Source organism: Sarcophilus harrisii, chromosome 1, assembly GCF_902635505.1.
Source record: "Sarcophilus harrisii chromosome 1, mSarHar1.11, whole genome shotgun sequence".
Classification (NCBI taxonomy): Eukaryota; Metazoa; Chordata; class Mammalia; order Dasyuromorphia; family Dasyuridae; genus Sarcophilus; species Sarcophilus harrisii.
In genome coordinates, this window is record NC_045426.1 from 582,409,855 (window position 1) to 582,427,885 (window position 18,031).

At 39.6% G+C, this 18,031-nt stretch overlaps 1 protein-coding gene across 1 annotated transcript in view; it reads right to left on the reverse strand.

Moving 5' to 3' along the window:
- Window positions 1-13,596, reverse strand: part of YWHAZ (tyrosine 3-monooxygenase/tryptophan 5-monooxygenase activation protein zeta) — a 35,212-nt gene extending 21,616 nt beyond the window's left edge. Inside the window, exons 1-2 of the mRNA XM_012541745.3 lie at window positions 13,410-13,596; window positions 10,263-10,567 (exon numbers count right to left, since the gene is read on the reverse strand). Of these exons, the coding sequence (XP_012397199.1) occupies window positions 10,263-10,556 (294 nt within the window). The 5' untranslated portion in view covers window positions 10,557-10,567; window positions 13,410-13,596. The remainder of the gene's footprint in view (window positions 1-10,262; window positions 10,568-13,409) is intronic.
- Between the last annotated feature and the right edge of the window lie 4,435 nt (window positions 13,597-18,031).

The following is an 18,031-nucleotide window of genomic DNA, read 5'->3' on the forward strand; positions in this document are numbered from 1 at the left end:
TATACAATTGTTCTCTTGATTCTACTCACTTCATTTTGCATCAATTCACTTAAGTTTCTCCCAGGCCTCTCTGAAATCATCTTGCTGACAGTTTCTTATAGAATAATATTCCATAACATTCATATACCATAATTTATTTAGCCATTCTTCAATTGACAGCCATCTAATTCAGTTTCCAGTTCCGTGCCACTACAAAAAGGATTGCTACAAACATTTTTTGTACATATGGATCCTTTCCCCTTTTTTAATGAACTCTTTGGATGCAGGCTCATAAGAAACACTGCTGGATCAAAGGGTATGGACAGTTTTGATAGTCCTTTGGGCATAGTTCCAAATTGCTCTTCAGGATGGTTGGGATCAGTTCACAACTTCACCAACAATGTATCAGTGCCAGTTTTCCCATGTCTCTTCCAACATTCATCATTATCATTTCCTGTCATTTTAGCCAATCTGAAAGGTGTGTCGTGGTACCTCGAGTTGTCTTCATTTGCTTTTCTCTAATCAATAATGATTTAAAGCATTTTTTTCATATGACTATAAATAGCTTTAATTTCTTCATCTGAAAATTACCTGTTCATATCCTTTTATCATTTATCAATTGGGGAATGGCTTGTATTCTTATAAATGAGTTGATTCTTTATGTATTTTAGAAATGAAGCCTTTATCAGAAACTCTTAATATAAGTTACTCTTTTTAAAAAACAAACTAAAAGCAAAAACAACAACAAAAAAAACCCAGCAACATCTTGCCTTGAGTCACCATAGCTACTATCTGGGGCCATATCTGAACTCTGGTCCTCCAGACTCTAGGGGCGGGGCTCTATCTATTGTACCACCTAGCTGCCCTTCACCCCCAAGACTGCTAATATAAATTGTATCAAGCTCAAGTGAAGAAAAAGTATTGACAAGCTAACTAAGAACAAATGAGGACAAGTTGATATCTGGCCTGAAGAGAAGAGGACTTGGTGCTGGGGAGTGGAGGGGGAAAAGAGGAGAAAGAAAGGCATATTAATATGATCTGACTAGTGTCTCCAAGTCTGTAATACTGCCATTTGCTGTGGTTCCACAAATGGCACAAATGGTGGCCTCTAGACCTAGTCTACATTGTTTTACAGACATTCCTGACTTTTACCTAAATAGTGTTACATGGTTATAAGAAAGACCAATCTGGGCTATGAATATAGTCTTTAGTAAACCTCTGATTTAAGGAGACTGGCATTAACTGGATTTATATATCGTAATAGCAAATTTAATGCCATACTATAAGACTTGTTTTAAGTCATGTATTTCTATCTTAATATTGCTTATACCAAAAAACAAAAACAAAAAAAAACACAACTTGCTTAATCTGTATTATTTTATCTTTTCTTAACCCTACTGCAACTCAATTCTCCAAACCCCAGGAGAATCTCCTTGAGCATGGATTTCTTTTCATTTTGTTTATTTGCAGGGCTTACCTAGCAAAAGGAAAAGTAATACATGAATGTTCAAAACACAATTCCAGGACAGAGCAGAGACTGACTAGAAATAACATTCTTTTCCATCAGAGCTTTTAAAATCTGGACTATGTATAGTTCATATTTGACTAGATTTATATTGATTTCTGCAGTGTATTTTAGTTTTACAACTACGTAAGAAATCTGATGAATTATTTCTTGGATTGCACAATGCTGAAAACCACAATACTTCTACATATTAAAATTTGACAATCTTGAACATGTACCAATATTATATTTGGTATTAGAACTGTAGTTGGCATGATTTTTGCCACTTTTCATCTGGGTGGGCATATTTTCAAACTCAGTGTGCAAAAAAATTTGCCTCTGCCATAAAAGGCATTTTTTAGTGGACTAGAGTAGACAATAAATGATTCTTAAACCAAAAGAATTTTGATCCACTTTTGACAGATAAAACAATAGCCAATGTGCCTATCCTAATCCTAGTAAACATGATCCTGAAGCCATTGGTCAAAAGAGTTTAAAAAATGTTTGATTTATATGGCTAAACAATAGGAAAGGAAAGTGTTTTAAAAAAAGAATTGAATGTCAGACCTTTAGAACTCTTCTCATGCAGGGCTAGAAGATAAGGCTATTTATTGAGTGGCAAAGTCAATTAACTCTACTTCCAAATCCATGTCTTTGTCTGAACAATTAAGTTAACTCATTTAATCACTCAGCAAATAAATGAATTTAATAAATTTAATAGTTATATAAAGGATAAGTCTTAAGATCATTAATGTATAAACTATTGATTTGTAAGGATTGAAAACTGATTTTAGTCAAGTCTGGCTATTATACTGCTAACTTAATATTTTAAAAGTTTATATTCTTCTGCAATTTGACATTTGCACCCAGTACCATTTTTTGGACAATGATGTTCCAAGATATTTTTCAATTTTTAAACAGCTAAAAACTACAGGTGTAAGTAGCATTCAAAGTTCCCCATATCAAAGTTTTTCTGTACTTTTGGGGAACTGGTTTTATAAATTTGGGCTTTAACTACCTGTATTTAAAGTACAATCAATAATCAGCTTGTAACTTGCATATATGATGCCTTACAGCTAAAAATCTGATTTTTGCCAAAAAGACACCCCCCCCCCCCCACACACACACACACACAACTCCCTCCAAATATCTCAGTATAAGTACAACTGCAACAGACAGCCTTCTCTGGTTTCTCATCCAAATTATTTCTTTGGTCCTATGGGTATTTATACTTATTTTAAAAAATTAAGTTTTTTTGTATCATGGACTCCTTTTATTGTTACATCTAATAAAACAAAATATAAAGATGTAACTTTTCCCAAAGTTTATAGACCCTGCCTAAAATAAATTCCAGAGACCCAGCCAGTTAAGAAGTGCTTACATTCAAGGAGGGTACAGGTATTTTCTTTTCAGCATCTAGCACAAATAACGAAATAAGAAGGCATTTTAATTTGTTTGATGAATAAAACTGCCAATATTATGAATAAAACTGCCAATATTATTACTGTTGCTATCCTTCCCCCCAAAATAATTTTCAGTACTGAAAAGAACAGTACAGGTCATGTTGTATAGAATGCCCTCATTTACTTCATTACTGAAATCTTAAGGGATCACAGAAAAGTCAGTACCATAGCTGAGGCTAGGAACAACCAAGTCTCCTAAGATTCCAGTCCCAAGTTTATATTATGTAAGGTGCATGCCAAAATAAATAATTAAAATCTTTTTGTTGTACATGTGTACATATATAGATCTGTCTATATATATTCTGAGTTTTCTAAATTAAATTAAACTTAATATAGAGTCCTTCTATTATTGAAAATTTTAATAGTGGAAACTTTTAGAAGATCCACGACAAAGATTAGCACAGGAGTTTAAAATCATTAAATATCTGATTCTCTTTTAAAAGGCAAGTGACTTAATTTTCTTTTTTTTCCCCAGCTAAGCAGAAAACTTGAAAAAAATTAGTCCTCGAATCTTTTTCTGTTTATCTCTGAATTTCTAATGCATACATACACCTACAGATAAATTTCCAGAGAGCAAATAGCCTAAAAAACAAACATAATTTCAGCACAAGCAGTATAAGACACAAACCTGGGATTTAAGTAAGAAACCATAAAGCAGAAAGGAAAGAGTATCCTTAATAATAAATTAGAGTACAATTCCCCAATCATCCTATCAGGAAAATGAGCTGTATTTTCTTAAGTGGCAACTAGGTGGTGCAGTTAACAGTGATAGGACTAGTCAGAAAGATCTGAGTTCAAATGTAAAAAAAAAAAATGCATAAAACTACAAAGAATCACTTATATTTAAAGATTTTTTTTAAGTTCAGAGATATCAGGTTAAAAACCCTTGATTTAGATGAAATCTTTTTATCAATGCCACATATCAAGGTAAAAGAACAATAGAAGGAATTGAACTAGATTTGTTATTTATATATGTATGTACATTCTACATACATTCTATAATTTGTTTAATTATTCTAGAGGAATGGGCAACCTCAAATTAATTCTATCAAGTCACAACAATTGTTAAGTGTTAAATTATTATCTTACTTTGGGCTATCATGTTATTCTATTCTGTATATACTTATAATAAATTAAAAGTGAGCCAAACTAGCCTGCTACATTAACCAAGAGGTTAAGTCAAAGAAAGAAATTACAACAAAGACAGATTTTGAATATCAATGTGAAGAAAAATGCATTCTCCCAAAACCTAGACACCAACATTTGAATGCCTACTCAATGCCAATGCAAAAAGGCTGAATACGACACCTTTATTACTATAAAAGTAGTCACCTACAAATAAAATCAAATCCTTCAAATTAGGACACAGGACGATACACACACCTGAGAGCTATAAGGAAATTCAAAGGACATTTGGTTAAAGGTTTCTGTTAGAGAAAGGGGATCTAGAAAGCTAGATGTGAAATGGCTTGCCCAAAGTGACAGGTAGGAAATGTAGGAGTAAGATTCAAATACCAATTTTAGACTGGGGGGGAGGGAGAAAATAAAAAAGGACACAAATTCCTTCAATTAACTTCTCTGAACTAGATGGACAGAAAAAAAACATCCTATTTTAGACAGAGAAAGTGTTGAAATACAAATAATGAATACAAAACAAAGTCAAAGAACAGCAAAAGCCTTTAAAAGTATATCAAAAACCTACTTTGTGCAAGGCAAATTAATAAACTCTGGGGAATGCAAAAAGACTGTTCCTGTCCTCAAGACTTTAGATTAGGTGGAGGAGACAAAATGCAAACATGCAGAAAGGAAGCTATTTTTATATATGAATAGAAGTAATTAACAGAAGGATGGCACTAGAATAGTTTCCAGGGATTTCAGTTGGAATAGGAAGCCAGAGAAATCAGTACACAGTGGTATAGAGGGGGACAGCCAAAGAAAATGCTCAGAACTGATAAAGACTATATTGTTTGTAGAACAGTCAGGATTGTTTTCAGTGCACCAGAAACTATTTGTCAGAGTACATTTTATTTATATATATACATATGAATAAAATAGTATATATTATAAGAGTATAATAGGGTACAAAGTTATGAAGCATTCTAAATGCTAACATAGCTTTTTGGATTTTTATCCTGAAGCCAACAGGGGAGTACAAGATTTTATGAGAGCAGTTACGAGTGGTATGCCTGAAATCAGAAAGATGAGTTAGAATCTGTACTCAGGTACTTATCTGTGTGACAAGTCACTTAACCCAGTTTGCCTGTACTTATCTAAAAAATGAGTTGAAGAAGGAAATAGCAAGCCATTTTGCTGTGTTTAAAGGGCAATCATTTCAGTGGCTATGGGTGTGAAATGTTAATTTAAATCAGTTATAAGTATCATAAATTTAGACCTGGAATAGATTTTTAAAGGCCCTTTAGTCTCATCCTTTCATTTTACATGTGAGCAAACTTGGCAGCCAGGAAGACCTGATCAAATTTTGCCTCTGCCTTACCAGGTTTTTGAGATTTTAACTTCTTAATGATCAGGGGAAACTCCTCACACCACTTAAATCACTCATTCCTACTTACCTACAAAAGCAAAACTATTTAGTGATCATGTGCCACAGAAAAGAAACCAACAATGGTTGGTTAAAGGTTTATGATTCACCCTTAAGACATATAAGTCCTTCATTTGAATAGTGAGCAGTAGTAGCATCTAGAGTCAAAGCACAGATACTGAGGTCAGATAAATCAAGTCATCAAGAGAATTCCCATTCAGCCATTACCATATGCCAAGCCCATTGGGGACATAAAGAAAATCACAGGCCAACGTTGATCTTAAGAACTCACAATTTAAGAGAAAGCATGCAAAAAATTCTGCAGAGAAATAAAACATATACAGGACAAATTGAGAATACTCATAGAGGTGGTCTTAAAAAGGTTGCTCTAATCCTACTAGCAAAGTGTCTTAGGAAGGAATAGGTTATGTGATGAGTATATGAGGTTTTTGGTTTCAAGAACCTTTTTCCTAAATTAAAACAGTGATCTTAATTTCAAGTGCTTTACACACACACACACACACACCCCTTAATACACAATTTAGAGCTGAAAGAGTTCCAAGTTCAACTACCTAATTTTACAGATGAGGAAATGAGTTCCAGGAAAGTTGTATTAAGTTAGAAAATGAAACAAGATCCAGTGACTCCAGAATCTGCATTTTCTACTACTAAAAAATCAAACATCTGCCTTCATATATGTAGGCATTAATTCAATAAACTTTACTTAGTGTTTCCTATGTGCAAAGATCATTCAAAAATAAAAAAAACCTGTTATGATCACAAGCTTCTAACCCTTTTTCAACAGTAACAACCATTGTCAGGAATTTCTTGCCTTTTTTTTTTTTTTTTTAAACTAAATCTCTTCAATAGAAGGGTATGGATTACTTCCTTTATTAGATATTTAGACAAATGGCATACTTTCTCTAATAACTTGTGTTTCAAAGTCCATAATTCCTGTCATTTTAAAAAAAATTATCAGCCATCACTAAGTGCTCTCAAAGTTCTTGATATTTTATCTAGTCGTAGAGCTCAAATAAATGGGCAGAATACTCTAATATGGATTTGACCACCACTATTAAAAGAGGACAGAGATCAAAGCTTTGTTAAGACAGCTGACAATAGATGACATCGGGAGGGTCCATCTTTTTTGTTTTCAATTCCTCTATCACAATCCCTGACTGACCACCCAGATTTCCCAGAACCAAGTAACTTCTGTAAAAATTGTGTATCTCTAGTGGTATCAGGTATTCTAAGGCTTCAGAGACTGTCAATTCCTAGAATGGGATTGTTGTTCTCTCATGCTTCATAATCACTATACATGATTAACCTCCAATTATTTTACTACTGGAAATAGGCAATCATATAATTCAAATAATTCAATATTTGGCATAAAGAATACTATACTGAAGGTCAGATTTGTCAACTTTCACTATTAAATACAACAAATTACAGGTAAAATGTGGTAATGGCAAGAACCACTAATCTGTACCACATAATGAGCTCATCTTTTTTGTTTCTGATTTCCTCATTATCCCTCCTCCTCCTACTACTCCCTCCACTCAGACTTGCCAGCAGAACACCAAGCCACTTCTGCAGAAACTGCTTATCCCTGGTGATAAAAGTTATTTTGGGCTTGGGAGATTGTCAATTAGAATAGGAAAATCTTGTACACTATATACTGTTGTCTACAAATGATTAGATTAATAATGGAATTGAAGAATTAAATGAAGAAGGCAGTGCAAACTTTTAAGAAAATTTAGATTAAGTTTATAAGCAATGTTGCAATGCAAATTATATATTCCCTGGTGAAGTTTTACATTTTTCTACTTTTCATACAAGAGTATGCGTATGTGCTTGAGGGTGCTTCTTCTGGGCCTTTCCTCTGAAAGCAATTAAAGGAGGTTGGAAAGTTATGTGGAAAGAGGATTGTGATAAGAGGCTTTGAATGCCAAGTTAAGTGTTTGTCAATTGTTTCAATATAATTAACATTTGTAAAAGAACCCAAGTCAAGATTATATGCACTAAAGATAAAGATAAAAGTCAATCCTTGACTCAAAACAGCTTAAATTTTACAACAGAAGATAGGAAAATACTAAAATAGCTATTAGTAGAAGTCCAGGTAATTTAAGAAAATTTGTGGAAAAGAATTCTTTTTTGACTAAGGGGAATTAAAGGATCAAAAATAAGTGCCATACTTGATTGATTGATTTCAAAAATCAAACCTAAAGGGTTGTTCATACACAGAGAACACAACTTTTTTCCCCCAAGGTTAGGTTTACCGGCTTAAAAAAAAAAAATCCCAAACATATAATTAAATATTTACTGAGTTAGGCTAATATGTACTCAAGGATGATGATTAAGCCCTTGTGTGTAAAAAGATGAATGTCTTAAGGAAAATTCATTACCTAGACGGTTGACAAGATTTGGAATTAAAACATTTAGGAATGGAATCTTCATAAGTCTCCATTGCTGTCTTGAGTTAACCTCAAGATTTTTTTGCCAGGTGGCTAATATGTTTAAAGAAAGAAGAGTCCTCAAGTACCCACTAGATTTATTTCCAAGATATTCAAAGACAGGCAATAAAGACCCCAGAGCTCCTATTCTAAACATCTTGAAGTAAAACCAGAGAGCCAACTGTTGACAAATGCTTCTCTATCTGCTATTTGATAAAAGGAAGAATGCTACGATTCTTCTGCTCATGTTATATTGCTCTCTTATGACCCAAAATTCTTGGAGAGCAGAGATATCAAATTAATTTGCATTGTGACTCCCACAGCACATTCCTCAATATGCTCATGAAATCTTTTCACTCAGTTTTGATACGATTCTTGAAAAGAATTTCAAGAGGTATTGATCTCAAATCAAATACAAGTGGACAAGCAAACAAAAAGACCAATTTTGTAATGGATAGTTAGCTGCAGTCTTTCACATATAAGACAGTACTGTAGATAAGATTCTATAAGAAAGGTCACTTAACAAACAACTTTATAGTAACCCCAGTGGCACCTAAAGCTGGTAAATGGAGCCCTTTTTTAAAATATGACATGATTATATAGGAGAAAAGACCAATAACATGTTTTGATATCCTATACTTTTTATTAGCTACAATATAGTAGTGATGACTTTTTTGGGCCAAGTTTCTATTACCCTGATATAACTATCTCAAAATCAAAGGCAAATATATATAGCACAGACAAGAATTGAAGTTATGTTTTAAGCACTGAAATTCAATTAAAGACTCATATTCTTTGATAAATGAAAGACCATAAGACTTTGGATAGCAGGACAATAAAGAAAACCCAAATTAGAATTCAACACTCTTGTACTTTATCATCCTGAGAATCTACAAATACCTACCTGGAAAGGTAGATTATCTTTTCATCACAATAGTGTTATATGTTCTTATGATTTCCTTTTATCCACATTTTAATGTAATGCTCACTTTCTTAATGGAAATTTGCAATTAAAAAAACTTACCTAGCAACTTCAAAAATCAAAATGAAAACATTCAAATCAGATAACCCAAGAAAAAGCTAATTCTTAATTAAGCTTCGGATTTGCACTAATACTTGCTGAAACCACAATCAGAATGACACATTCATTTTCTAAGCTTTAAATTTACACCTCAATGCAGAGACATCACTGAATTCCTTATTTTCGGACACAACTCTCCATATAATTTTTTAAAATTAAAACTCCAAGTATACCACTGTATTCCCAACTCACGATTAATATAAAAATAATTTTCCTTTAAATACCCAAAAGTTTGAACATACCAAAAAAAACCAAAAAACAAAAACTGTCCTGGTAGTGGTCATATAGATTTCTCTACGTAAATAATTTCCATGAAAATGTATTAAGGGCAAAAAATTTTAATAAAGCATTACAAACAATAGCTCTATTCTAATGAATCCAAAAAGCTGGTAATGTGCATCATTCTGTGAACTTGAATTCCTAACCTTCAAGGTGCTATAAAACTGGCACAAAAGGATTATTCTAACAAACTCTATATTCTGTACACCAGGAAGGCACTTTGATAAACCATCCATTCTTAGAATTAGTTGAAAATAAGTATATTTTGATTTTTATCTCAACCTATACAGTAAATTCAAGTTTGAAATACTCAGAATCTTTATCATAGCTACCAATGAACAGGCAATAGAAACATTGTGGATGCCAGACGGTTTTCTGCTAGGCTGACTCATTTTATTGAACATTACATCACCTAATCCAGGGAGGGGTACTACCATCCATAATGAGACTCCTATTCCGAGTCTCTTATATAAAAAAGCACAATACACAATAATTCTAATAACTTTTTCTCTCTCTCTCTCTCTCTCTCTCTCTCTCTCTCTCTCTCTCTCTCTCTCTCTCTCTCTCTCACACACACACACACACACACACACACACATACACACTTCTCTTTCCCTCTCTCAAATACACCCACCACACACTTAAGTAAAAACAGGTATACAAAGCTTCTAAAGTCCCATTACTTTATCTATAACTAAATATAACTTTGTCTTGTCCCAGGTACAAAATGACACAGGTAGGATAAGTTCTGAGACAAGCTGCAAAACTTTAGATTTTGTTTTTAAGATATCCTTGCTCCCTTTCTCGTCTATTCTCTCCTCCATTATTGATATAGAGGGATACATTTCATAAAAATAGATCTTATTCAATATTTTATAAAAAACAAAACCCAGAAAGTGGAGAATCAAGCTTATAGCTGATGTACTCTACAATAAAGAAGCTGTATTTGTTTATTGATTCTCACCAGTACATCGTTGCAGATATCTCTTAGTTCAGTCTCAATTTTCTCTCTGTATTCTCGGGCCATCTGCTGTTTTTTCTCAGCACCTTCCGTCTTTTGCTCAATACTTGAAACAACCCTCCAAGATGACCTTCGGGCCCCTACGACATTTTTGTAAGCAACAGAGAGAAGATTCCTCTCCTCATTGGATAATTCAGCTCCTTGCTCAGTTACAGACTTCATGCAGGCTGCCATATCATCATATCTCTCAGCCTGCTCAGCCAATTTGGCCTTCTGCACCAGCTCATTTTTATCCATGACTGAATGTTCTGAAGGGGAAAAAAAAGGTATTATTTAAAGACTTAAAATTCTAACAGGATGACCAGAACCAACATGGTTAACAGACCAATTTACCCAGACATATTCAAATTCCAGATATCCTAAAAAGCCTCAGAAGTTCATCATTAAAAATGGTGTAACACTATCTTAGCTTAGGAACTGAACTATCTTTCCTAAGTCAGATGTTCAAAATTGCAGTTCCCAATCACCTTATCAAAGAAACAAAATTTAGCAGTTTTTCTAATTGTTAATGGGATATCTCAGCTTATATACTGATCACAATTTTTGATTAAAAAATTTCATTTTATCTTTCCAAAAATTCATGCCACTTTTTACAAGATTCATACCTAAATTATAGAGGCTGTTTTTGTTTACATTTGAGTCTTGTTTCATTAAAAAATATTTTGGACCAGTTTTGCTATCTTTACCTTACTAAAATTTCTTACAGAATGACCAATTACTTTTTTTGGATTAGCTTCAGTATGTACCATTAGTGAGCAATGTGTACAAGTCAGTGTTGTGAAAAACACTTTATAATTTTTAAAATTTATTATTTTTTCTTCCCTTTCCTAATTCGATATCTCCCTTGATTCCCAGTTTACCTTTTGATATTTTTTAAAGTACTAAGTATTCCAAGTTGAAAAAGAAAAAAGTAAGCAGTAAAAATCACCTTGAATCAAGAACATTCTTTTGTATTTATAATAAGTGAAAATCAATTCTGTCACCGTGAAATTACAACCAAGTTATCCCTCTCCCGTTTACAATCATGGAACTCCCCAAATATCAATCGTTTACACCCACAAAAATGGGGTTTAGTCTTCAAGTGGATGCACACCTACCAAAACCTGTTAGGTATATTTAAAGTGCCTACATTTAACTAGATGCAGTTTCAGCCTCTCTTCATTTTCAAACATGTAACATTTTCTAGAAGCCTAATGTAACCGCTTTTTAAGATGTTATATTAAACATCAAATTATGCACGTTCAAAACTAGTTACAGAATAGAGGGTTTTTTGGGGATTATGCTCCATTTCTCAGATCCAACGGCAGTGGAGGTTCTTCTCGAAATAAAATGGTGCTTGAGGCTCTCCTCCTCAGGGGCCTCGCCCATTCCCCAGGAGAGAACAAGGGTTACGAACAGGCCCAGAGCCGTCCGAGAGGGGCCCGGGCTTGGGCCCTTTCCCCTCCTCCTCAGCCCGGAGGCTCCTCCGGACTCCTCCCAAGCTCGCCGCGCTAGTCCCTTCTCCACCTCTCTTTGTCATGGCGGATCTGTGTCACCGAGCCCAACCCACGACTAGGAGCGTTAATTCCCCCTCCAACCAGAGCGAGAGGGAGGAGCTGCCCGCGCCCCCGCCCGAGGGGGAGGGGGCGCCGCTCAGGCCCGCGGGACGGCGCGGCGGCCGCGTCCGCCCCGGCGAAGCGGAACCACTACGGGCCCGGTAATGGACACACCCCGCGGGGAGCGATATCCGCCGAGGCCGCCCGTCCTCGCACTGTCCCATTTACCGAGGCTCTAAGGACACAACAGCTGCAGCAGGTGGGGGGAGAAGGCACAGGAACCACGCCCAGGCAGGCAAAGCGCCAGAGCTTCCCCGAGCACCCCCGGCAGCGAGTTAGTCCGGCCCCGGAAAATCAGGGCAGAGGTCTGAGGGGGGCTTTAGTGTCCCTCCTGCCGCCCCCACGCGGGGGCCGAGCCCAGCCCCAGCTCTACCTATCTCCCCGCCCCCCCCCCATCCCCCCCCCTTCATTCACCAGAGCCTTAATAAGGCCAAAAAAAAAAAAAAACCCACCCCTCCCCCCAAAAAAACCACCCTCCCTTTCTATTCCACCCCTCCTCTCCGGGAAATTGCTCGGCTTTTCTCCTCCCACGGCTCTAACCTAGGCGATTCAGCTCCACTACAAGCCGAGCATGCCCCACCCCAGAACCCTCACTCTCGGTGGGCGGTAGCAACCCCCCCCCACACCCAACTGGGGACAAGCCGCATTCTAGGCCTCGGCCGGGGAGGGTGACCTCGCCCCGAAACTACCTGCCGGACCCCTCAGAGCAGGCCCGGAGGGAGTGCGGATCTGCCCCAGGGGTCTCCTCCCTGCAGTCCGGCGGGGCCACCGGCCCCTCCGGGAGTGGGGGGAGGGCGGGCTGGGTCCCCCTCCCGCCGCCGCAGCGCCCGCCCGCGAGCAGAGCGAGCCTGCGCCTCCGAGAGCGAGGGCGGGAGGGGGAGGGAGGGAGTGGTTCGGGGGAGAGGGAGGAGGGTGGAGAAGAGGGGAGGGGGCGGCCTCACCTGCGCCGCCACCGCGGCTGCTACTGCAATGCCCGCAGCGGCGGAATAATTATCTCGGGAGGCAGGCAAGGATGGGGCAGGAACCAGAGAGATTCTTTCATTTCTCCCCCCTCTTTTCCGGAGGGGTAGGAGGATAGGACACGGGGCCACCCCCGCAGCCCGCTCCGCTGCCAGCGCCTCGAGGACGGATGCCTATCCCCGGGGATCTCCGCGGTGGGCGCGGTTTTTTTTTTTCGGTGGATGAAGGGGGGAGGGGAGCGAATAGGGGGGAGATCTGGGGCCGAGTCGTTGAAAAACTGTTGCTCCCGAAATCAGTAGCCGGAGGCATTAGCAAGCGCGGCCCGACTCCAGCGGAAGGGAAGCCGCCGCCCCATCTCCGCCTGAGGAGACTCCGCCTCAGCCTAGCGCCGCTACCGCCCGGCCAGGCGGCCAGCCTGGGGACGAGGGAGGGGGCGGCCGTAAGGGAGAGATTTCTTCCCCCAACTCGCTTCTGCCCCTTCCAAGGTGGGGCTGAGAAGAGGAAAGGGCCGGGGTACGGCGGCACCATCGCTTACCTGTGCCCGGAGTGAGTGGCGGCGGCGGACGGACGGACAGGGGGTTCAGCGGTCTCTGGGCGGCGGCAGTGGCAGCGGCGGGGCTGAGACTCTGTCCCTATATCTCTCAGCTCACAGGCTCCAGCCGCTCCGCAGACACGGGGTTTCCTCCAATCACCAGCTCCGGCAGCAGGGGCACCACACGCACGATGACGTCAAACGCTGCTATGGCAACCGCTGATTGGTGCCCACCGCTCCAGGGCCCAAGCGCAACCGCCGCTCCCCGGCGCGCGCGCGCGAGGAAAAAGAGCGAACGAGCGGAGCTGGGGAACGCGCGCGACCCAACTTTTACCCAGCCCCCACCCCTTTCCGCCTTCCTTCCTCCCCAATCCTGGTCCCGAGAGCGCCTGCGCGGGGCGCAATCCCCTCCCTTTCCACTTCTCTCCCACCGCAACCCAACCTCCCTACCCTTTCCTCCTCCGCCCCCACCGCCTCTGAAACTCCTCCTTCCACCCCACCAGAGGGAAGAACTGCCGCCCCACCTTAGCCTTTCGCTAGGTCCCTCAGCGCCTGCGCTAGTCACTCCCTCTGGCTGAGGCAGCGGTTCAGCAACATCCGGGGCCTTTCAAACTCTCCCTTTCCCCCCCTCTCGCTGCCCTCTCCCTTTTCCCCCCCCCTCCCCACCCACCCCCCAACCCTCCTCGCCCCCCGCCCTTTGCCGCTGTTACTGCCCCCAGGGCTGGGTCTAGCGACCGGATTGTGTGAACTGCCCCTCAGCTCCTGCATTGTGATCGATCTGGGGTGGGGCTGGGGGTAGGGTGGGGGGCCCCCGCCGGAACGGTCGGGGGGGAGGGGTGGGGGAAGGACAGGAGCGTCGCCTCGCCCCTCCCCCTATGCTGTCTATGGGGCGGGGCTGGCCTGACTGGGAGGGGGCGGGGGCGGGGTATGCCGAGGTAGACATCTCCCCCCTGCATTTCACCCCTTCCTGATTCTCTCTTCCTTCCCCCTCCCCCTTTACCCACCGGCGCCGCTTTACCTGATCGACTTGGGGAAAGCAGCCTTGTGACCTTTTAAGGCTCGGAAAAGAAAGTAAGGAGTCCAACCCTCTGAGTGAGGGTTGAGTGACGGAAAAGTTTTCCAATCCGGAGTTCGGGATCTGGGAGGATTGATGACTTAGAGAGGACCACAGGGGTGGGTCCTAGGTTTAGGTGGAGAGGAGGAAGAAGAGGAGGAAGGGTGGGAGGTGGTTTAAGCCGGGGAAGTGCTCCTCACGCCCAAAGGACGAGCACGAGCGCTTCTGGATCCCAAGTCTACCTGGTCCGGAAAGCAAGCGCTTTGTTAGGGAGTGGTAGTGGGCCGGGCGTTTTGAGGACATTCGAGAAGTCATTGATAGGAAACCCTAGTGAGCTGGGAAGAACAGGATCTTCCTGCAGACTGTCCTTGATCCTAGTATATTGCAGCCCCTTTACCGTAAATGAGGCTTTTACCTTCATCTCCCTGTTAGGTCTTTTGGTGCAAGGATTTAAAATTCAGGCGGCATCAAGGCTGAAATAGCTTAAGGCTCACACTTAATGGTGTTCCCCGAGCCTGTAGATGCCCCGGGAAGTACTGATGAAATGGTTCGGAGCTAGAGAGCCGCTGGCGGGAGGAGGTAGCATTGGTGCTACAAGCATGCCAACCCAAGCTACGAGGCCTTCTGTTCGAGCTACAGCAGAACGCTTCGGGAATTTAAAGCCGTGTGCCCCGGACGTAAAAGCGGGTTCTTGTTTCTTTACGTTTAAACACAATAAATGGATTCCTAGGGGGGGAAACGGCCACAGACACTGCTGTCTCAGAATGGTCTAGAATCTTTGACCGAAAGAGTCCAAAGATAGTTGATGAAAGGCTCAGATTTTACTTTCAGTCTAAATATCTGCCTTAATAGTGGTACTTGTATAGACTTGTTACATCTATTTTGATATAATGTAACATCGAGTCCATCCTTTTCCGCAGGCATTGGTCACAGTTTCTGGGTCCCCAAGCAGTCCTGGAAACTCCCCCGGGACCATTTGTCTGATTTATAGTTAGTATTAGAACGTACCGGTGAAAAACAAGTACTGATAAGTCCATTTAATGAGATTATTTTTTTCTTTTTCCCTGAGGTCAGGGTAGGATGTTTAAGTCACCTATAACAACGAATTGAATTCTGAAAGAATGACTCATTCACAATGAATGTTTTTAAAAAGGTTTAAATTATCTCTTAAAAAGTGATGCTAAATGGTTTCTAGTTTCACACTAGGTCCTAGAAATTTGACAAAGAATATTTAAGTTATATCATCTTTTAATGAAATGCTTTCAAATCTGTATACAAAAAATGAGCTCTATTTTTTAAAAGGATACCCATATATTGAGCTCGATTTTCAGAAGAGCTAAAGAATTAAATTTTTAATATATTTTTTCTAAAAGTGTACTCTGCTAGGTGGATTGATTTAACAATCAAATATTTATTAAGCACTTGCAGTTTGCAAGATAATATAAGTATTGTTGAGGTAAGACACAATCTCAATAAAAGTTTATTATGTGCTTATTCTGGACCCAGCACTGCCTTAAGCACTGGAGATGGGGGGAGGTGGGAGGAGGGGAGGAGAAGGTAAAAGGCAATCCCTGCCCTCAAAGAGTTTAAAATTAATGGAAGAGACTACCAAGCAAAAGCAAGTTATGTGCAGGATAAGAAGAAGATACCATAATTAAAAAGGGTAGGGAATGGTTTCCTGCAGAGTGTCATTCATGGAACTACCTGGAAGCCAGTGCCTCTGGATTGAAGACTTCAAGTTAAGGAGTAAAGTGTAGGAAGAAAGGGGGCGCTAAGTTAAGAATGGCTTTGGTTATCAAACAGTGAATTTAGTGTTTGATCCTAAAGATAATAGGGAACTCCTGGAATTTAGTAAGGGGGAAGTGGGAAAAGATTACATGGAGGAACCTGTGCTTTAGAAAATAAAGATCATTGCTATCTTCAAGAAGCTTATTACATTTTTTATGGGGAAAGTAAAGATATATGGTAGATGTGACATTTAACAATATATATATATATATATATATATATATATATATATATATATATATATATATATAGTAAAAATATATGGGGTGACATTTAACAATTGAGATATCAGGGTTAAATAACAGGCAGATGTTAGGGGTCTAAATAGGAACATAAGTAGCTTAAGTCACTGTGGTAACAGGTGAGGTTTCACACTGTAGAAAAGTCGTTTATATCAACATTTCAGGTGGAAGAATAGAGAGAAAACATGCCTTAGAAAAAAACCAAATTGATGTTTAGTTGAGCCAGTGAAGAGATTTGTAAAATCATTTTAACCTTTCTGTGTTTCACTTTGTTCACCTATAAAACTGTATATCCCTATTTTATCTCACATGATAAGATGAAATAAGCAAATACATTTTAAAGGACTTACAAAGGTAGAATTTTACTCCAGAAATAAAGCTGCTTATTAGTGCCCTTAGCAAGAGGCTGACCCACATATTCCTTCACATCTCTCATAAATTCCCTGATACCACTCCCACTGATTTCTCCCTAAGTCCAACTCACTTCAGTCTTAGTAAGAGAGGAAAATAAAACATACTTCCAAGTGTGAAGATGTAGCTTATTCAGTTAGAGGTGAGTCTAGACCATTAAGATAGTTTCACTTAGTTCTAAGACTTTATGGTTATATAGATATGTCTTTATTATATGCTGTTAATCATGAACAAAAAACATATGAATGGACCAACAGAAGTCTCACCACTTAAATTCAATTCCACATTAAGTACTGACAATATGTAAGGTACTAGGCTAAGCATGGAGGAAACAGGAATGAAAAATAACAGTCATATAAGCAAGGAACATATTTTGTAGCAGGAGTGGAAAGAGGACAGTGGCAGAGATATGACATATGTCCACAAGTATATTACAAGGCAAGATATATCAGTCAAAGGAAATCTTGGCTAAGTTTTGAAGTTTTGTGGAAGGAAGAAAAGGACCATAAAGGAAGGAGGGGTGGATCCTTCAATAGATGGAGGTGAGAGGAAGATATTTCTTTTACATGAAATTGGATATGATCATGGATTGGCAGATGAAAGCTGGTGAGAATGGGGTAGGATGAATAGTTTCACTAGAAAAATATATACTATGTACATATTTATATGTGTACATAAATGTGGAGATTATGGAATTTCAATACCAGGGTAATTAATTTAGACTTTATTTGATAGATAATGAGAAGCTATTGAAAGTAAATAACATGTTCATGGTAGTACATTAGTAGCTGTTTGGAACCTAATTGGTCTGAGGATAATGAGGCAAGACCCTTCTGAAAAGAAAGGTCCAAAACATTGTATTGCAATGGGATTCAGAGATATTGTAGAAATGAGAATTTGGGAAGTGAGTAAAAGGACAGGCAACAGTCATGATAACAGTTTAAAAAATACCAAAAACATGTTGGATTTCACATTGGAGGACCTGGGTTGGAAACCAAGTTCTGCCACCACTGCTCTATTTGTCATATTGGAAAAGTCAACTTGATTGCTTTCATCCTTATCTGTCAAGAGAATTGGACTAGATGGTCTCAAGTCTCCTTCAATCTCTGAATATGTGATGGCATAATTAT